Genomic DNA, 20878 nt, shown 5'->3' with positions numbered 1-20878 from the left:
AAAGGGGAAGGGGAAGGGGAAGGGGAAGAAAAAGGAAAGGAAAGGAAAGGAAAGGAAAGGAAAGGAAAGGAAAGGAAAGGAAAGGAAAGGAAAGGAAAGGAAAGGAAAGGAAAGGAAAGGAAAGGAAAGGAAAGGAAAGGAAAGGAAAGGAAAGGAAAGGAAAGGAAAGGAAAGGAAAGGAAAGGAAAGGAAAGGAAAGGAAAGGACGCAATAGCTGCTTTAATTCAGTGACTCTCTTGGTGCATCCCCCCACCATGTGCAGTACCCTGGAGCCAGAGGAGCTGCAGCAAGGCGCCAAAGGCTGAGCAGAGGAAGAGAGGAGCTGCCACTGCAGGTCACATCCTCTGTCATCCCCACAGCTGGAGCCCTTCTCCACGCTGGCCTGGGTGCAGGTGAGCTGCTCCTGACACAGGCTGTGCAGCCAGGTGAGGTTTGAAAGGCAAACAAGGCTCGGGGCTCTCCCCATCTTTGGGGATGTCCTTGGGGCTCATCCTATCAAAAATGGGACCACACTCCCAGTAGAGTTTCCAACCTATTTTTAACAATCCCATTGTCCCACCTTCCCTTCCTGGCCACCTCCCCTCTACCTGCCCTGCCCTCTCCTCCCCTCCCCAGGGGCTGGGGGGTATCCAGTGCTGATAACCCACATTACCACCTCAGGCTGGTGGATGCCAGCACCAAGGGCCAGACTGCATTTCACCTAAAAGCCTGGAAATTTCCAGTAGCAATTTCTAGCAATTTTCCTCCTAATTTCCAGTAGCAAAGATCAGTTGGGAGCTTCAGAGATTAGAGCAGTGGGCTGGAGGGGGAAATGAGAAATGAAAGAGGAAAATAAACATAAAAGTCAAACAAAACAAATAGCTGGCAGTAATTCCATTAAATCAGATGTTTTTAAAAGGAAATATTAAAATATTAACTAGGTAATTAAGTATTTATTAATTAAAAGAGGAGCCAAGCCACATTAAGCTGAGCAAGGCCCAAATCATGTGCAAGCTCTTGTTTAGCTCAGCTGCCACCTCAAGGGACATGGGCTCTGTCTCCCAGGGCTTTGAGCTCAGGTCTGTGGAAGGGACAGGGAACCAGATTCCTGAAGTTAGAAGGCCAAATTTTCCATTTTCCTGCTCTCCCAAGGTAAGAGCTGCCCATGTTGGCTTTTTCACTGGTTCCTTTCTGCAGATCCCCAGAGCTGCCCATGGAGCTGGGCTGGCAGAGGGCTCCAGGAGAGGCCAGGACTGCTTCCCCTGGCTGGGCATGGCTGCCACCCCTCCTCTGGTGACATCCAAGTGTTCTGGGACCCCTGTGCTGCTGTCCTTGAGCTGCTGGACTGCAGGAGCTGGGTGTGGAGGTGATCACTGAGGCACAGACTGGGATGTCCCAGCATCTGGTCTGGGAGAGACCTGGGTGTCCCCCTGCCAGGAGCTGGTGTCACCAGGCCTGGAGCTGGTGCCAGGGTCACATTGAGCTCTCCCAGCCCAGTGCTGGGGAGCATGAGCTGTCTGGTGCCTGTGACAAACTCATCTGTCACCGAGTGAGGGCCACGGGCTGCGAGACACTGCAGAAGAGAGAGAATTAAAGAGGGAGAGAGAAAGAGCAATCAATACATTATTTAGCAGCAGGAATGCAAATGACAAAAAATTAATGAGGCCTCTCCCCCCACCAGCACCCTTCCCCCAGCCCTCCTTTGCTGTAAGATTGCTGACAAATTCTCTGGAAAATATCAAAACAGCCGGAGGGTGTAACCTGCCAGAGTGATGCACCATTATCTATTATTGATGGAAACCTTGACAAGTTCCCTTTAAAAAAGGAGAGAGAAAGGCAGGGAGAGATGGGGGGAAAAAATTGCATCTAATCTTTGTTTTAAAGCTACAGTTGCTCATTTTCTCTTCCCTGAGGGTGGCTGAGGAACAGAAGTGGTGTCACCGTGGTGATGCTCCCTGAGCCCCAGCGTGGCCGGGAGCCTCCGGGCTGGGCTGGGCTGGCAGGGAATCCACAGGGTGCATATGGAGGAGGAATATTTGTTTCTTCCCCTGTAAAGAGTCTTTTAAGGCTCATTTAAAGATGAAATAGGGCTGAGCTGGCAGAGACAGCACTGGGGATTGTGTCTGGGGAGAAGTTGGGGGCTTGGGGTAAGAGGAAGGCAGAAGATGATCAAAGCAAACCGTGTGGTAAATCCAGGAGGAGAGAGCAGCTGTGGGACAGGAGGAAGAGAAGGTAGAAAAAGTGACTGGGGAAAAATACCCAGCAAGACCCTGAAGGATAGCAAACCCTGTCCTGAGCAGCAGAGAGGTGAGAAACCATGGTAGCCAGCACAGAGGCACTATCAAACAGGCTGGCGAGTGACACACTGCAGGGATTAATACTTAATAAATGTCACTGGCCTCCTGACAGCTCCTCAAACCAGCACAGCCCTCCAAATGAGCCATGAGGAGCAGGTGACCACAGGGGACATTGGGCTGCAATGGCTGCAGACCCCCCTGTCCCACTCAGCCCTGGGGATGCTGCCAGCTGCAGGGCAGGGGGACAAGCCAACCCAGCTGATGCTACAGGAGCCCCCCAGCATCCTTCCCTCCGTCCCCCTGACCCTCCTTGAGCACCCACCCTGAATTTGGAACCTGCTTTCCTTTCCCTGCTGTGCCCCTGCTGCCAAGGTGTGCAGCTCTGGGAGGGAGAGCTGTTGTTGCAATGTGGGCAGGAGCTGTGGGCTCCCACCTGTGTCGTCGTGCCTCAGTTTCCCCAGGCACAGGCTCTCACTTTGAGGTCCAAGATGAAGGACACCTTGTAGATGGCAGTGATTATTCACTGTTGCTTTTTTTTATAGGTTCTCTAAAGAGTTTCTCTCATTTCACAGCCCAGTCCCTCAAGGATGCTTATGGGATCTATTCCAGGCAGATGCTGAGATCCAGCTCCTGTTTCCCCATCAGTAGCTCTAGGCCTGTCCTCGGGCTATTTAACACTGAAGGTACAGGAATTACCCCCAGAGGTTTATATCCCCACCTCACTGTCTTGTCTTCAGCAGAGTCCATGCCACAGACCCCAGAGGTACAAAATCCTGGGCAAGACAGTTTGTAGCTTATTAAATTTAGTCCTGGCAAACACCAGTTTGTGCCCAGTGGCATTGGGGATCTGCTGAACTCCACGTTCCTGTGACTCTTCATGGCAGGGCACCCTGCAGCTCTGCCTGTTCTTGGTTTGGAAGGTACCCTCCTCTAGCTGCATTGAATGTCTCCTGTTTTGGTGCTGCAGGGGCAAATTTGTGCTCCCAGCCACCTCCTGTGCCTCAGTCAGTGCTTTGTATGCCTCTGCCTTGCCTTCCTTGTCTTCACCTCTATCCCATCCCCTAAAACTAAATAGCCCTAAGTCCTTTTAATCTCTTCTCATGGATTATTGATACTATTTGTTGCAATTCTCTGGATCTTTTCCATTTCTGCTCTGTGCTGGCTGGGGTGATGAGCAGACTCTGCTGAAGGTGAAGTTTATAAAGTCACAGCAGCTCCACTGCTCTGCCCAAACCCGCTTTGGGAAGGGGCAGCTCCTGCCCATCCCATTCCCTGCTCCTGGACCTCCCTGCAGCAGTGCCAGGCTGCTTCCCTGTGGTTTTGTCTCTCAGGAAGAGCCCCCATCCAGCAGCAGAAGGATCTGTGGTTTTCTCTCTGTGTTTTGTTGCAGCAGTTGAGATCCGCAGTTGCGTTTCCCCGGCTCCTTTTTGAGTTCTTGACTGCTCAGCCACTGCTGGGACCCACAGAGCTGTTCTGAGTCCCTCCAGGCCTTGTTGCTGCATGGTCCAGAGCTTCTCTGGACCCCCAGGCACAGAGGTGCTGCTGCTGCTCCCCATGGTCCCTTAGCAGCATCCCTGTGTAAGGAGGAACAACCGTGTTCCCCTTCCTGACCCCCTCCAGCACATCCACAGCCTCAGCAGCTCCTTGTGTTCGCAATTCCAAACCCACCAGGGGCTGATGCAGGCACTGCACAGGCTCCTGTTTAGCTGGGGAGGTGGCCCAATTTATACAAAATTGTTTGTGCCCAAGGGGTGGCAGGCAGGGCTCCCCACTGCCTTCTCTTTGTGTCCTGCTCTTGGGGGGAGAAATCCCCGTTATCAAAGGGTTCTCCCCACTCATCCAGCTCACCTGGATACTTATTAGTTAAATATTATTAGCCAAATATTATTTTTCATTAAATCAGTTTGGTTGGGGTTTTTTTGTTTGGGTTTTTTGGGTTTTTTGTTATTGGAAGGTAACCAGGCTGAATCCCTGATTTCATCCCTTGGGTTTCCTTCAAGTTTGGCTTTTACTGCTTTTCCAGCTTGCTGAGGGGTTAGCTCACTCCTGTTTCAGCCACAAGGAAATGAATCTTGATGTCCATCTGAGATGTGCTGCATGCTGGGTTTTCTGCCATCCTGACCACAGCAGTGTCAATTTTATCAGAAGCTGAGCTAAACCCTGTCCACCTTTAAGCTGGGGAGAAAAGAGGATTTGGTCCCATGTTAATTGTACTGAAGGCTGAGTGACTTTTTTACTCTTTTCTTATTCCTTGGTTAACTCCAGCTGCCCCTAAGCATTCAGGAACCATCCCCCAAATACCTGCAGGGAAGCACTGAAGGCCAAAGCAAGGCAACAAAGCTGCTAAGAGCATTTGGAGAGGAGATTGCTGAGATGGGGCTGCCAAAGAATTGAGAGGCTCCAGCTCCTGCAGTGGGACCCCCCCAGCCCAGGCAGACAAGCTCTCAGCTGACAAGGAAATCAGCATTTCATGGAGCTGAAGGTCACCCTTGGGCCAGCTGTGGGGGGACAGAGAGCAGCCACCGTGGTCACCATGGTTCTGGAAATGTCATGTCCAGCCAGAGCATTCGTTTTGCTTTCCTATTGTCTGTTGTGCTAAAGAAAGCTTTGTTGGCAAATAGACTTCATGGGAAGTTTATCTCCCTGCTGCTGACTTTGTGCAAAACAAAACAAAAAAATAAAAAAGAAAGGAAGAAAGTAATAATAAAAAGAATCCAACATAAATTCCCAGGAGGAATCAGGAGGTCAAGTTTAAAAATAAAATAAAGGAAGGAAGAAAAAAACTGCACCAAACAACACATCAGCAGCAGCTTGAGGATGAAGAGAAGTGCTGTGGGCTGAGGAATAATGGTTTGAAGTTTGCATGATTATCAGAGGGACGTGTCCCACATTTACAATGCTCTCTGAAAGGTATCAGGGCTTGTGTATCAGCATAATGGGAGCAAGGTGGGGGTCAGTCAGTCCCTCCTTCGAGACCAGGAGGGCCAAAATGAGGATTTGCATGAGGCATTGCAGCTTGTCACCCTGCACAAGAGAGACCTTGGCTGGGTGAGAATTGCTGGTTCATGCTCATACCTGTGCTCATTAATGAGGTCCAGAGGTGTCTGTGCCTCTCCTGTCTAATTGCAAAGGTGAAAGGGCCGTTTTACAAAAGGGGAAACTGAGGCACACAGAGGCTGCCCTTGCCCAAGTTACCTTTTTCCACTGGAAGCAAACACGTTCCCTCTCCTCTGTGCACATCCCTGTGCTGGTGCCACTCTGCTCAGAGGCAGTGCTGCCTTTCCCAAGGCTGGATCTCCTGCAGCCCTCAGGATTCAGCACATCTCACTCCTGAGCTGGCCAGGCTCCTTTATTCCCTGCTGGGCTCCCCAGGTGGATTTGCCAGCACAGCTCATTGCTGCCCTGCAAGACCTCTGCTATTTCAGACCAGCTGCCCCAGGTTTCTCTCCTCCATCCTTCCTGCAGCTGCTGACAGCTGTACAGACCGTGTGGAGCTTCAGCAACATGGCCAGGTGACACTTTGGCTTGGGCACAAGGTCTCCCCACCTGGGATTGGCAGGGAGGGGAAATCTAGGCTGTCATGTCCAATTACATTTTTCCCTGGGTGACCTTTGTTTCCATAACGCAATTTTTATTATTTGACTTTGTAATATTGATTTTGATTTCCTTTTTTGATTCATTTTCCTTTCACTCTTTCCTGCAGGGAGTGACTTGGTTCACCTTCAGCATCTGCTTGCTCTGTAGTGTGAGGCAGGAAGGGTCACTTGTCCATGGAAAATGACCTGGAAGAAAAGCAAGGTTTTAAAGAGGGCTTGTGTATGAGCTGGGCTTGCTTCTGGTGCTCTAAATTGGGCCCCTCCATCCTGTCCTTGCTGAACACCCCTTGGCTTTGTGGTGAGTTGTCTCCCTCATCCAGAGGTGGATGGGAACTGCACTGCAATGAAGCTGGGCTGGATGTGGAGCTCCTCCAGTCTTTGCTGGCAGCAGGAGCAGCAGGACCATCTTCAGCTTGGAAAGGAGAGTTTTCCACAGAAAGGTGTCCATCTCCTTGTGCTCCATCTTCAGCAGTGACCAGTAATGATGCTTCAGGTGAAGGAAGAGTTCTGTTGCAGCAGAGCCTAAAGCACATTTCCCACAGTCCTGGTGTCTCCAGCAGCCTGGGCCATGAGAAAATAAATCTTCATCTGCCCTGCCTGCTCAGTGCCCAAAGCTCTGTGATGCAGTGTGGCACTAGGTGATGTCCAAGCCATCCAAAGGGGATGGGACCATCTGTGTCTCTGGGAAGATGTCCTCATTATCTGCAGGTGGAAAGGACTGCCCCAGGTACCCTGTTCCATTATCTGCAGGTGGAAAGGACTGCCCCAGGTACCCTGTTCCATTATCTGCAGGTGGAAAGGACTGCCCCGGGTACCCTGTTCCATTATCTGCAGGTGGAAAGGACTGTCCCAGGTACCCTGTTCCATTATCTGCAGGTGGAAAGGACTGTCCCAGGTACCCTGTTCCATTATCTGCAGGTGGAAAGGACTGTCCCAGGGATCCTGTTCCATTATCTGCAGGTGGAAAGGACTGCCCCAGGTACCCTGTTCCATTATCTGCAGGTGGAAAGGACTGCCCCAGGTATCCTGTTCCTCTAAAGGAGCAGGGTCTTCCCTCCAGTTCTGTCCTCAGCAACACAAACCCCAGAGCCAGAAGGGTCAGGACAGGCTTCAGAGACCCTGCTCAGAGCTGCTTTTGCTCTTCAGGGACAGCACAGATGGACCATGATGTGGCCAGCAAAGTCAGCAGCTGAGCTCCAGCCATGCACAGCAAAGATCTTTATTCAATTATCTGCCACGGTGCCAATAAACCCCGGGAGGGTGAGCCATCGACATGAAGCTCCACGTGTGGGGAGGTGAAAGGACAGCCAGACGTCTGACCACGGGGAAGTGCTGACAGGAACACCCGGGAGTGCCAGACACCTCGTTAGCCAGTGCATCTTGTGCGGGTGATTCACACGCTTGTGTTTCCACTGTGAAATATAGTCCCCAGTAGAGGGAAAAGATTAAACCAGAGAAAGAACCGTCACAGCCTTTTCTCCTTCCACCCTCACCTTCCTAATTACTTTAAATGTACAAAGGGTTTGTCATAAGCTGTTTAATCTCCCTCTCAGTTTTTCTTTTTAATAATCCCAGGGCCTGGGGTTCTCCTCAGATCCACCTCATCCTCCTGAGGCAGCGTGAGGCCAACAATTTTTTTTCCCCCTATTTACTTCTTTTCACAAAGACTAAGAAAAAGACATCAAAAAGCTTTACTTTAAGCTGCCACTTTAACAGATATATGTGAAAGTGCAATTTATTTATTTTTTTGACTAATCCCCCAGTCCCAGTGACCTGATTCTCTGCCCTCCTGCCCACCTGGCTGTTGGTGTTTTACAAGATGGGGAACCCTGAAACATTGAGTGACCCACTCCAGAGATCCAATGGCTTTTTTGGTCTTGTACTGGAGATTTGTCTGGGCAACAAAACAAAACAACAATCCAAAGGTCTGTGACCAAGCAGGGAAGGGACCGAGGTGTTTCAGGGGTGGGATGATGCAATAGGACAAGGGGTAATGGCTATAAACTGAAAGAGAGTCAATTAAATGACATATAAGGAAGGAATTCTTTACAATGAGGGTGGGCACAAGCACAGGGTGCCCCTGGATCCCTGGCAGTGCCCAAGCCAGGCTGGACAGGGTTGGAGCACCCTGGGACAGCGGAAGGTGTCCCTACAACATTTCAGGGGGTTTGGAACTAAATTACCTTTGAGGGTCCCTTCCAACCCTGCCCATTCTGTGATTCCACCTCTCCTTGTCCCACCTGCAGGCAGAGCTCAGCACCCAAGGGATGGCCACTGCTCTCTCCTCTTCCTCACCCCGAGGTTTTCCTTGGCTGGGGCTGCGCAGGGCGGGGTGGCCCCCAGCCCCATGTGCCGGCAGATGCTGCCCTCTAGAGCCAGCACCCAAATCTCGCCTTTTTCAAGGAAAAAGCTGAGAGAAAGCGAGTCAGAAATCCTGTGTCAGAATGGGAGAAGCAGTGGAAACTCCCCTCGGGGTGAGAGTCCTCAGGGGGACCAGCCCCAAGGCCACGGGGGATGCACAGGGCAGCCTTGACAATCTGCCCAGACCAGCAGGTCTCAAAATAAAAAATTTTTAAAAATAAATAAATTTTAAAAATAAAACCACCACCACCAAACAAAAAAACAATAACAGCAGCATTAATAATAACAGTAATAATAATAATAATAATAATAATAATAGTAGTAGTAGTAGTAGTAGTAGTAGTAGTAGTAGTAGTAGTGGCGTCTCTCCCCCAGCACACAGAGTACCAGGGTCTGGCACACACAGCTGGGACCACCATCCAGGTACCATCAGCTGCTGTGCCAAAAAATCCTGAGCACTGACCCTTCCTCCAGGAGGTGAAAGTGGGGATTTCTCCCCAAATGGGAGACATTTGCCCAAAAAAGGCAAATGTCTCCCATTTGCCTTTTTTTCTTTTTCCTCATATAAACTTCGATGCAGATTGCATCAGGTGTATTTTCCAGGGCACTGACACAGAGCTCTGTCCCTTTCTGAGTTTCTCACCCAGAGTGTATCCCCCATGATTTTGCTGTTTTCTCCTTCCCCAAACAATTTCTCTCCTCCACCTCACACTGGGATCCCACTCCTATTTTTTCCACCCCTGAAGACCTCAGAGGATTTGCAGCCATTAACAGCAGATTATAATCTTGTCCTTCAGCTTTAGTTGCTTCCAACACATTTTTTTCCCACCACTTCCCAGTGGCAAAACTTTCCACCCCACAGGTGTGGGGCACATCGGGTCACTGTGGTGTGTTTGTCACTTGGGATAAGTGTTTGTCACACTGGATAAGGTATTTCAGTGAGCTTTTGGAGTCTTAATCAAACTGCAACTATCCTGAGCAGTGATGCTATCAAGGCCAGTGCTGGTGCAGAAGGCATTGTGCAAGAGGCCATTTGGCTAAACTGCATTTCCTTAAATAATTTCCCTGTTAAAATAATAAATTCCCCCCCCCCCCAAATAATTTCCCAGTTATTCCATGCTACTAAAGCCCACTCGGAGAGCTTTTTTGGGGGTGAATAGCTGCTGCCCCCTGGGATTTCTGCAGGGACAGACACAGCAGTGTAGCTATGATATTTTATGAAAAATCCTTTTGCTAGGATTTTTCCCTCCTGAGGAGCTGAAGGCCTCAGGAAAGAAATGTAAACAATAACTATCTGCTGTTGTGGAATGCACCAGGTGAATCTGTGATTGGTAGATGTTAGTTGTTTCTAATTAAAGGCCAATCACAGATGCAGCTGGCTCGGACTCTCGGTTACAAGATTTTGTTATGTATTCTATTTTTGGTTTTTTTAGCCTTCTGATCAATCTTTTCTTTCTATTATTTTAGTATAGTTTTAATGTAGTATTTTAATATAATATATATCATAATATAATAAACCAACCTTGTGAAAACATAGAGTCAAGCCTCGCATCTGCACACTCGGGGTGTTCCCAGCACTGCAGGACCTGAGCCCTGGTGCCACAAACCGGAGGGGAACAGGAGAGCAGGGCTGGGACTGGGGCTGAGCCCTCACTAGAGGGCAGGAGCGCTCTGTAGCTGCAGCTCCAGCCTGGCTGGCACTTCTTGCACAATTTCCCCCGTTCAGTGGGTCAGTTGTACAGCCCAGTGACTCAGAGCAGGAAATGACCCTGTGGGGCTACAGTTTGTGGCTCTGGCTTTCCCCGGGTGCTGCCTCCGGAGAGGGGTTCCACCATCTGCTGAGCAGCTTTTGCTGCCAGGGAGTTTCTCCCAGCGAAGAAATATTTGGGGAAGGAGGCTCCAGATGTTGCCCCCACATCTGGTAAGGTGAACCTTAGCACTGTGCTCTCATCTGATAACAAAGCAGGTACCCAACATATTCTTAATCACCCAACATATTCTTGATTTCTTCTTCCTGATGTAGCATCAGCACCTGAAAAATTGGCTCTTTGTAGGGTGTTCCAGCATTGCTCCCTCTTCAAGACAACCAGCTACTGCCATCCCTTTCCCTGCATCCAAATGTGCTGCAAGAACCATCCCTGTGGGTCTCACACCACTCTGTAACAGCCTGAAAAGTGACATCTCTCTTCACAGATCTCCTCCTGCTCTCCTGGCCACAGCTCTGCCCTTAACAGCACGCTCAGATGGACACAATCAGCTCTGAGGCGTTTTTCCCCAGCTGACTCCAGGGGATATTTAGAAGCATCAAGTTTTCCCAGCGTTGTGAGTTACATCTCAATGCAGAAACCACAAGAGAAACTCCAGCATCCCCCGGAAGGCAACACATCATGGGCACAACGGGGCTTTTTATATCAGAGACTATGAAAAGACCTTCCAATTTAGTAGCTGTTCTGTTCATATCTCACATTATTGCACGCACGCTCCTTCTCCCTTGCCCAAGTCTGAAAACGGGAGGGTGTAAGAATAGCAGCTTGTTACTTCATCTGTCTGCTTCCTGTGTGTACTCCCAGTCGGGTCTGCTCTCATTAGCATCACCCGCTGCAGCTCCTTGTTACTACTGCTCACTAATCCCAGTGAGTCAGCACAGCTCAGCGTGCCTGCAGCAGCCACCATTTACATCTGTGCGAGCCAGAGGAAAGCCTCCACCTAAATCTTTATTTTTTTTTTTATTGGATTTATTAAGCAAATGCGCTCAGGAACTCTCCACGAGCCTCTCAACGAAAAAAATTAATGAGAGAAAAATGCATGCTCTGCCTGTTAGACATTTCCTGCTATACCTTCTGCCCAGCCCTGGGTGTGTGAGATGTTTGAACAGGCTCATGGAGTCACTTTCAAAGTTGTGGGGAATGCTTACAAAAATAGCAGCCTCGTGAATGATTTATTTGATAAGGGAAGTAAACAGCCTCTGACAGCTCACCAGCCTTCAGATTTATTGGCCCACAGCACAGGGCTACCTGTAAGTCATTGTTGAGGTGTTTGCCCCTAATTAAGTTGTAGAAATGAGTTCATTTCCAAATAGGACCATAATTATTTTATGATTGCCTGCAGCCCTCCCCGTGGGCTCTGCTGTCACTTCCCTGTGGAGTGAAGCCACTTGTCCCCAGGGAGCTGCCACTGCTCCCTGGGCTCAGATTGAAGCCAGTGTGTGGTTGGGGTGGCAGACACAGAGTTGAGGGTGCCAGGGAGCAGGAGCAGGATCACAGGGCTGGCTGTGGCTGCTCTGGGGCTTCCAGCAGCCCTGCTGGGCAGCCTGGGCTCACGTTTGGGGTGTCTGTGGATGCTCTGGGGCAGCAGCACTGGTGTCCTGTTGCAGTCAGCTTTGCACAAATCCCACCTTTGCTCCCTTTTCATAGGGTCACAGAATCATTAAGGTTGGAAAAGATCTCCAGTATCATCAAGTCCAACCTTCTAGTGAGGTTGGACTGGCCACTAAACCATTTCTATTCATTTTTTGAACACTTCCAGGGACAGTGACACCACAACTGCCCTGGGCAGCCTCTTCCACTGCTTAACCACTCTTTCCATGAAGACATTTTTCCTAATATCCAATCTGGACCTTCTGGCATAACTGGAAGCCATTTCCCCTTGTTCTGTTGGTGATTGCCTGGGCTGCCCCTCACCTTGCTAAACCTTCTTGCTGACAGTTGTAGAGAGTAAATTGTAATTAATTGATTTTAATTTTGCTGTTGACTGCTCCAAAAGAAAGATTCTGCCACGGCAGTGAATTTGGAAAAAGGCAGAACCTGTGAGGCCTGAGGAGATGCTGAAGGGTCAGGAGCATCAGCAAGACATCCCTGGACAGCTCAGGGTGGGGGTCCCTGCTCCTTCCAGCCGTGCATCCCAAGGATTGTATTTTGGGGGGAAAACCAACTGAGTTCCTAGGAAAAGACTGAGGGAGTTGGGGCTGTTCAGCCTCAAGAAGAGACCACATTAATGTGTGTAAGTATTTAAAAGGGGATGCCAAGAAGATACAGCCAGGCTCTTCCTGGCGGTGCCAACCACTCGGATATGAGGAAACGGGCAGAAACTGATGCACACCAAGTTCCACCTGGACACGAGGAAGGATTTCCTTCACGTGCAATGATCACACACTGGAACAGAGACAAGGAAGGGTGTGCAATGTCCCTCAGCACTGTCCCAGACCCGTCCTGTGCCATGTGCTGACATGACCCTCCTTGAGCAGGAGGTCGGATCTGCTGTGCTCCTTCCCAGCCAGACACATCCCTGGATCCTGATGCCCATCCTGGGATTCCAACCCCATCCCAAGATCCCGACACCCATCCCAACATTCTGATCCTCATCCCAGGATTCTAGTCCTCATCCCTGGATCCTGATGCCTATTCGGGATTCTGATCCTATTCTACGATCCTGATGCCCATCCTGGAATTCTGATCCTCATCCCAGGATCCCAATGTCCATCCCAGGATCCTGATGCCCATTCCTCAATCCCAATGCCCATTCCTCAATCCAAATGCCCAAGCCAGGATTCCATCCCTCTATTCCAATGCCCATCCTGGGCTTCCATCCCTCAATCCTGATGCCCATGCTGGGATCCCAATGCCCATCCCGGGGTTCCATCCCAGAATCCCAATGCCCATGCCGCGATCCCGATGCCCATCCCAGGGTTCCATCCCTCGATCTCGATACCCATCCCAGGATCCCGATGCCCATCCCGGGGTTCCATCCCTCGATCCCGATGCCCATCCCGGGATCCCGATGCCCATCCCGAGGTTCCATCCCTCGAGCCCGATGCCCATCCCTCCATCCCGATGCCCATCCCGGGGTTCCATCCCCGGATCCCGATGCCCATCCCGGGGGTCCATCCCTCGATCCCGATGCCCATCCCGGGGGTCCATCCCTCGATCCCGATGCCCATCCCGGGGTTCCATCCCTCGATCCCAATGCCTATCCCTTGATCCCGGGGTTCCATCCCTCGATCCCGATGCCCATCCCGGGATGCCGGCAGTCCTGCCCGCCCCGCCGCCGGCCCCGCCCCGCGGTTCCCTTTGTGGCCGGGAGGCGGCGCGGGCGCTGGGCGTGCGCGGCGGGAGCCCCGGGCCGCCCCTTCCCGTCGCGGCCCCGCGGAGCGGGCAGGGGGCGGGCGCAGCTCCACGGCCGCCGCTGGAGCCGCTCCCGCACCGCGCCCGGCAGCAGCGGGAGCCCGGCAGCCCCTCGGCCGGCTCCGTGCGCCGCCGGGCCTGAGCGCCGAGCGCCGGCTCCGACATGTCCGGCAAGATCGAGAAAGCAGGTGAGCGCCGGCAGGCCCGCGGGCAGCGCGGGAGGCGGGGACGCGCCGGGCGGCCGCCCTCGCCGCCCGCCCCGCGGAGGAGCCGGAGCCGCCGGCGCTGCGGGAGCTGCGGGAGCTGCCGGCGGTGCCGCGGGCCTGGCGCGGCCCGGCGGGGCGGGGGAGCCGGGCAGGGACCCCCGCGCCCCGGAGGATCCCCGGGGCTCCTGACAGCGCGGGCGGCAGCGGGGCCCGCGCCGGGGCTGGGCCCGGGGCCGCGGGGGATGCTCTGCGCGTCCCCCCGGGGCTGCTCCTGCCGTGCCCCGGCGCTGTTTGGCTCGGGCTTTGTGTCTGCTCCGCGTTTTCCTTTTTCCTCGCTGTTGTCCTCTTTTCCCCCCCTAGTGCGTTTATTTTAATTTTTACGTTCTCGCACCCGTTCCGTCCTTGCCGAGCATCAGCCCAGCCGGGCGCTGCAGCGCTTTGGGGCCTACGCGCAATGGTTGCATTTCAACTTCTCCCAACTTTCCTCTCCTGGTGTTTGTGCAGGGCGAGAAAAGATGAGTCCGTGGGCAAATGTCAGAGGGAACTTGCAGGTTTTTTCCTCCCTCTTCCCCTTTGCCTGGGGTGCTCACAGGAGCCGGAGCCAGGGGAGGCTGCTGAGGTTCCTCCAGCTCTCACAAGGAAACGCTCCAGCACGGATCATATTGTCTCTCTGCGCTTCTGGAGTCGTGCCTGCTTCTCAGTTGTCACTTTAGATGCTTGAATGACCCTGTTTTTCTCTGTAGTGGGAGTAGTACGCTTAAAGATTCAATTAGTGTTGTGCAAATCAAGCAGCGAAGTTACGTAGTTTAATTATGTTGCATTTAATTAGCAGAGAGAAATCGATGCTGCTTTGTATATTTCATGGTGGGGAATAGCTCGGCTGTCTGCTCCTGGGCAGCGCAGGGCAGCAGCCCTGGTGGGGCTGTGCGGAGCATCCAGGCTGTGCGGAGCATCCAGCCTTCCCAGGACAGCAGCCAGGGATGCGGGAGGGATCCCCGGTTCCAAGGATGCGGTCGGTGGCATCGCCTTCTGGCCGTGCTCCTCGCAGCCTGGTGCGCTCCGTGCGTTCTGCAGCGGCCCCGGGGGATGAGCAGCCTGCCAGCAGCGCGGCACCTCGGCGTGCTTCCAGCTCTTCGCGCCGAGTTCCCGTCTAACAAGTGTGCCCCGCATCAGGGGACAAATGTGACTCCAGAAATATCGCAGGTTCATCCCCTGCTCCATCCCTTTCAGAGGATCCCAGCGTAGCTTTGCTCCTGCAGAGTTTTTCCATGCTGGTCCCTTACTCCAGCGAGCAGGGAAGGTGTTAGCAGAGTACACAGACCTCGGGCCAGCTCTGGAATAATTGCCACTTGTTTATGCTGGAGGTGAATTTGGCTTGGGATTTAGTAACTGTAGACAGTAATTACAGACGTATAAATAAGTGATCACGTTTTGTTTATTCGCGTGCAGTAAATAACCCTGGGAGAATAGTAAATAGAGCTCCACACCAGAGAGGCAGCGTGAGGAGTTCAGGCACAGGAAGATGACTCTGGAGACACACACAAACTCAGCACGGTTCCATAAACAATAGAACAGAGAGGCCAAGAAATACCATATAAATATAAATACCATATAAAATGCCATATAAAATACCATATAATAGCAATAAAATACCATATAAAAGTCATACCCTGCACAACCTAGAGACCAGCCACACTGAGCTCCCACTGAAGAATTCAAGGATCGTGCAAGATCCATCCCCAGGTCAGTGCTGTGAGTGCACTTGGAAGATGCAGTGGGAGAAGCACTGCTGCAGGGATATTTGTTCCAGTGGAAGTCTATCACAGTGATGATTTGCTGAACAGAAGAAACTATAAATCTGGGAATCTGTCGTCTTTCAACTGCTTGTACTTTCATTTCTTTAGGAAGGATATTAAAAAAAAAAAATCCAGTCCAAATATAAATGGGAGGAGAAGAGGCAGGAAAGGAGGGCTGGGAGCCAGCTGTTCCAGAGCAGGAGTGTCTCCATCTCTGCTTCTGAGTGTTTGAACTTCTGATTGACACAAACAGTTTGGTTAATAGCGTCACCGAATAAACACAGCCTGTGACACCACAGCCACTCAGGGGTAATGTTTGTCAAAACGTGTACAGTAGCAGAACAAAGGATACACACTCATGAAACAAATGCTGTGAGGTCCAAGGTCTGTGCATTCATGTACATTTGAATTTATTTTTCTCACGAGGACAGAAATTCATGCAATATGTTATAAATAAAAGACTATTGCCTGGTCACAAGCCATGGTGCCAAACTTTGGAGTGGGCTTTGGTTTAACTTGTGTGTCCGTCTAGACAGGCTGCTGGAAAAAATGTGTTAACCCCTTGCAGGGTTAGACCCCCAGAGACCCTCATACATCTGCTCCCTGGGTCCTTAACTGAAACACCTTGTTGTCACTCAATAAAAAACAATAAGAAATGATTAGAGATAACAGCTTCCATCCTGTCCATGAGGGAAGAGCAGACAAAGCTCCCTCTGGAGCCTCTCAGTGCTGCTGTTCAATCAACAGAAGGGTCACTGTAGAGCAATTCAGAGCTCTGCTTCAGAGTGAAGGGCAGCCATCTGGTAGTGCAGGAGAGGATGGTGTATTTGGGGTTTGGTAGTGTTAGAGCCCCTGCTTTGTTAGGCTCCCATCAGGAGACTCCCAGACACTTTTCCACAGCAGAGCCCTCCTTGGCTTGAAGAGCAGGAATGGCCATTGGCTTCTCTTTACTCCAGAACTGTGACTTTTTGTCTTCACTTTCAGAAAATATTTGCTCTCTCCCTTTTTGATGTGAAATCCAAAATAGAGATGCCAAGAAAGAGCAGAGAAGGTCACAGATTCTGCTTTGGTTTCCTGTTACCATGGCGATGCACGAATTCCTGTTTTTATTTACCTGATGGATTACGTGCTGCAGGGAATTCTCCATCACTCAGGGAGAGTAAGGGAGGAATTGGACACCATCAGCTCTGAACCAAAAGCTTGTCGTGAAACAAGTCAAAAAATGCCCTTTTATTGAAACCAAAGAACATATGGGTGCCATATTTTGAAGGTTTATTCTACTTGGTGTTTTCACTCTTAGTCTTGTTATTTCTTTCAGGGTTTTCATTTCCCTTGTGAACCTGCTTTTCCAATAGCTGTCTGCTAAAGGGTGTTTGAGAGAGCTGTTTCAGGTGTTAGCTACCTGGAGTGCAGGCAGTCATCTCTGTTCTGCTCAGGACTCAATGGGATGTGTTTATTCCCAGTAGACCAAAAACACTGTTGGCTTTACTTTTTACTCATAGGCACTTGCCTGATAAGCAAATTCACCTCAAATTCTCACCCTTTAGTACTGGTGGGATAAACATCTAGGGGTAATTCCAGGAGAACTCTGTTCTTAAGAAAATGACAAAATTGAAGAAACGATTCAGGAGGTGACATTATTCCCATCTTTGTAGGAATTTAATGTTCCATCTGGAGTCCTTCATGCCAATTTATGTGATCCTGAATTGTTCATCTACTAATGTTTTTGTACAAATGTGAAGTTTCCTGGAGATTTTGTTTTTGCAGAGGGTATATTTTGAACTGTCATCATGCCTTGGATCATTTTATGGAAATTAGCCTGCCTGTTTTATGTACCTGTACAGTTTGATGCAGTTTCTCTCTGTCTGTCATGCTTAGGTGGGTTACTAGGCAGGACTCTCTCAGTTCTGTTGTGCATTCACAGCTGTACCATATTTCTCAATACTAAGTGAGGGGTTTCAGGTTAGAAAATTTTGCAGTTGACCAGCTTAAGTGCTTCTCTGCTGGTGGTTTTCAAGCAAAGTAGGAATTACCTGCAAATCTGAAAATGAGACCCTTCAAAAAACTTAGTTCTCAACCCCAAAGGCAGTTCAGTTCCAATTCTTCCTTAGTCAGGTTTTAGCACCTCCTGTTTCCTCCTGTGTGCTGCTCCCATAGAAACATCCCACGTGTGTTTTACTGTGACTTCTTTAAACAGCATCAACCATTCAGGCTGGTTTTGGGTAGAGGTAAAATACAGGTACAAGACGATCGCTGGTTTCTACAAAGTGGCACAAGGAGCAGAATTTGACATCTTTTGTAAGCCATTGTAGGTTGACAGGTGGTGTGTTCCAAAATGTAGCCTGTGGGATAACTGCTGCAGGATTGAGATGGTCTTAGCAGTTGTAAGAAGGAAGTGGGCAAGGAGTGGAGGAAAAAGACAGCTGAAGACTGCTGGAATGTGAAGCAGCTGGGCTGTGCCTTAGTCAGTGAAAATCAGAAACTGGAAACAATTGTTAGATTTATTTTCAGTGTAAGCAATCGTTTTCCTTGAACCACAGTGACTAAATATATCTCTTGGTTGTGATTTTTATGTGGTGGTAACTCACTGGCTCTTGCTGACCTCCTGGCAGGCGGAGGGAGGAGTGGAAGTTCACTGTCAGTCAAGATGGTAAAACAAATATCCCTCATTTAGATCTCTTGATTCACTTGTGTGGCTTTGCTTGCTGCAATGTGTTACCTGAGTGGAAGAAACCTGGGTGTTTGTTTCCAGGGAAGGGAGTCAATCTGTAACTTCTCTTTCAGGTTTCCCTGGGGTTTTGTTCATATTTTTGGAAGTTTTGAATTGCAGTTGTTGCTCTAGTAACTCTGTTGAAGGTGCAGATAGATTCTAATGCAAAGGTGTGGTCTTTTTTTTAAAAAGAAATATACATTAAGACTTTCTTTATTCCAAAGTGGAAAACGTGAGGGTGGAATTGGCAAAATGAGCTTTGCTGTTGACTTAAAAATCCTTGGAAGGAGAGCATTCCATCCAGAATCTCAACAGCATTTGCAAGTGAAGGAACACAAAGAGTTAATTTTCTAGACTTCATTTTAAAGAAGCTGGAGAGATGTTGTCCCTTCCTTGGCAGAGGCATCTGATGGCTAATCAGGTTTAATTCAGTCAGTCATTTATGTGTATTATAGGTAGCTCTCAGTTGAGCTAGTGGGAGCTGGAGTTGTTTGTTACCGTAGCACCCAGTTTGGAAGATCCCTTGTACCCCAGCAAAGGTAAGATGATAAAGAACATTTTCTGTCTTTGTGCCAGATAAAACACCTGAAACTATGTTGTATATTAAAAATAACAAATTACATGTCAGAATTACAGGTAAGGTGATTTAATAGCCTCCTTCCTCTCTCCCCCTCCTCACCACACCCATCATTTTGCATAGTTTGAATACATGGAGTGGATATAACTTGTTCAGTTTTCCAAAGCATACAGTCACAACATTTTTTCTACTGGAACTGGAGATTTGGGATCTTTTGCTACTTTGGGAAGCTCTTGTCCTCTGTGTACTGTTATTTAGCATGAAATGAATCCTTCCAGCTTGTGTTCTGCCTGTGGACACATTACATTATCTGCAGAAAAATCCTATGCATGGAGAGGGGTCCTTCACCGTCTCAGATTTGTGACAGAATAGGCTTTTCTCTCTGAAAAGAATTGAAAATTTATTACGCTGTAAGTGCCTGAATACTTGAAAAATTCTGCTTTGGAGTTACATTTTCCCTTTTTGTTTGTTAGCATATGACTAAGGGATTCAGCCAGTGTCTTGGAAAGAGTATTAAAATCACAAAGCTATTGCAAGGATATTAGCTTTGTTATTTGTAATTTTTTTTTCTAAATAACTAAAATTTGGTTACAGTTGAGAAATATTGTAGAACATAATAGGATGAGGGGATGGTAAGGGAGAACAGTGTGTCATTTTCAGGGCTTGAAGTCAAAGGGAGAACAGGTTGAAGGAAAACCAGATTTATTGTCTTTGCAAGTTTGAATTTGCAGCCTCAGCACTCCGAGGTGTATAAAAAGGTGGCCAGAGAAGGAAAAAGGAGCATCACACGTTGATGGAATGGGTTGAAAGATGAGAAAATTGAGAGGATGCCCAACCCACTGGTGATGGGAGAGGAGGGAGCAGGGCTGAGTTGCGTGCGAGGAGAGCAGAGAGGAGAGGACAAGACGGATGGCAGAGGGGGAAATCAGGCAAGGAGGACGTTCCCAACGGCTTTCGTGGGGTCTGTTCCAAGGCAAAGAGACAGAAGATGAATTTCAGCAATCCGGAAAAGCTGCAGGAATCCTGCAGGTTGGGACGTGCTGCCAAAGGAATGTTCTGCAGTTGTGCTGTTCACGTTTTACTGCATCCTGACAAATTACGGCTTTATTCCCTGACCCACACCATCCACTCTTAAAAATACATTTCCAATCTCTTTTTAAGGTGTCTGACACTGGCAGTGACAGAGCAAACAATTTCATCTGTGTGAGAGAGAAATGATGTCCTCACATGTTCTGTGAAGCAGCCTGAGAAGGCTGATGGATCACGTTATTGATCTGCTTTTATTTGGGTTGCATATTTCAGTGAAAGCTCTCCAGCTTGGAAACAGTCTCTTCATGTTAAATCCCTTTGAGCAGCTCACCTTTTGTGGGGTTTGTAAGATAATGTTTCCTTGTGAAAGCAAGGGAGAGGTGAACAGAGACAAGCAGAGGGAAGAGCCTGTATCAGGGTGTTCACTTGGTGCTGTGGGAGGTACAATATTCACAGTATTTGGGAGGGCTGGTTCTCCTACACCTCTTTTCTATTGTATCATATTTAGGAAAGTATCTAAAAGATCTGAGAATTGAAAAGAGCTATATTCTAAATAATTTTTTTGTTCCCGTTTTATAACCACTCTGAGGGTCGAATGAGCATGGGTAGGACTAAAGAAGAGATTTCTTAATTATAGAAATTAGGCTTTTTGAATTGAAAAAAACCACATGTTTTGCATTATATTACTTTACCTGGGTGACAGTGTGCTGCTTGGGTAGAGTTTTTCTGGTGCCATGAAAATCCTGTGCACTTTGTGATGTAAGTTAACATCTTGGCATGGCCATCAGTTCCTCTGAGGAAATCCTAATCCATTATTCTGCCCAGGGAGAGAGGTTAAAGCTTGCTTGCACTCTCATGCTCTCATTCTTTCTCTCTGAAGGCTTCATGGGGGGATGCCCTTTGTTGAGTACTTAACATATTCACTGAACCAGTCCCATTTATATTCTAAACAAGATCTTTAATTTCATCCCTGACGTGTACAAAATCTTGGGGTTTGAAAGAAAATTCATGAGAATTTTCTTTTTTAGGCTTCTGGAAAGAAAGGAAAGAATCAGCGGAGGTTAAAATCAAAGAATAGCTACTCACAGCTGGTAAGGTTGAAGGAAGCAGATACTGCAGCTTGGCTGGTTGATTAAACCTTGATAGAATTTTACTGGGAGACTGAATAAATAGTTCTGTATCCATTCAGCTGTACTTTGCAGGGAGT

At 49.1% G+C, this 20878-nt stretch overlaps 1 protein-coding gene and 2 long non-coding RNA genes across 9 annotated transcripts in view; 2 read left to right on the top strand and 1 right to left on the bottom strand.

Moving 5' to 3' along the window:
- Positions 1 to 65: 65 nt before the first annotated feature.
- LOC135283268 (uncharacterized) lies at positions 66 to 8227 on the bottom strand. Its single transcript, XR_010349115.1, has 3 exons — positions 8056 to 8227; positions 5472 to 7284; positions 66 to 1552 (listed from the first exon to the last, which is right to left on the bottom strand). It is a non-coding gene; the product is annotated as an uncharacterized LOC135283268 (long non-coding RNA).
- A 5100-nt stretch (positions 8228 to 13327) lies between these two features.
- Positions 13328 to 20878, top strand: part of RAPGEF1 (Rap guanine nucleotide exchange factor 1) — an 84233-nt gene continuing 76682 nt past the window's right edge. For 4 of the 7 annotated variants that reach the window (XM_064394087.1, XM_064394086.1, XM_064394085.1 and 1 more), the window contains exon 1: positions 13329 to 13541. In XM_064394087.1, the coding sequence (XP_064250157.1) occupies positions 13517 to 13541 (25 nt within the window). In that variant the 5' untranslated portion in view covers positions 13329 to 13516. Of the gene's footprint in view, positions 13542 to 20878 lie in introns of all 7 variants that reach the window. The other 3 variants (XM_064394084.1, XM_064394081.1, XM_064394080.1) reach the window with 1 other exon arrangement.
- On the top strand, positions 13769 to 20762 carry LOC135283250 (uncharacterized). Its single transcript, XR_010349096.1, has 3 exons — positions 13769 to 15739; positions 18521 to 18604; positions 20700 to 20762. It is a non-coding gene; the product is annotated as an uncharacterized LOC135283250 (long non-coding RNA).

The sequence above is a fragment of the Passer domesticus genome, chromosome 18 (genome assembly GCF_036417665.1).
Source record: "Passer domesticus isolate bPasDom1 chromosome 18, bPasDom1.hap1, whole genome shotgun sequence".
NCBI lineage: Eukaryota > Metazoa > Chordata > Aves > Passeriformes > Passeridae > Passer > Passer domesticus.
This window is presented reverse-complemented; position numbering and strand designations above follow the sequence as displayed.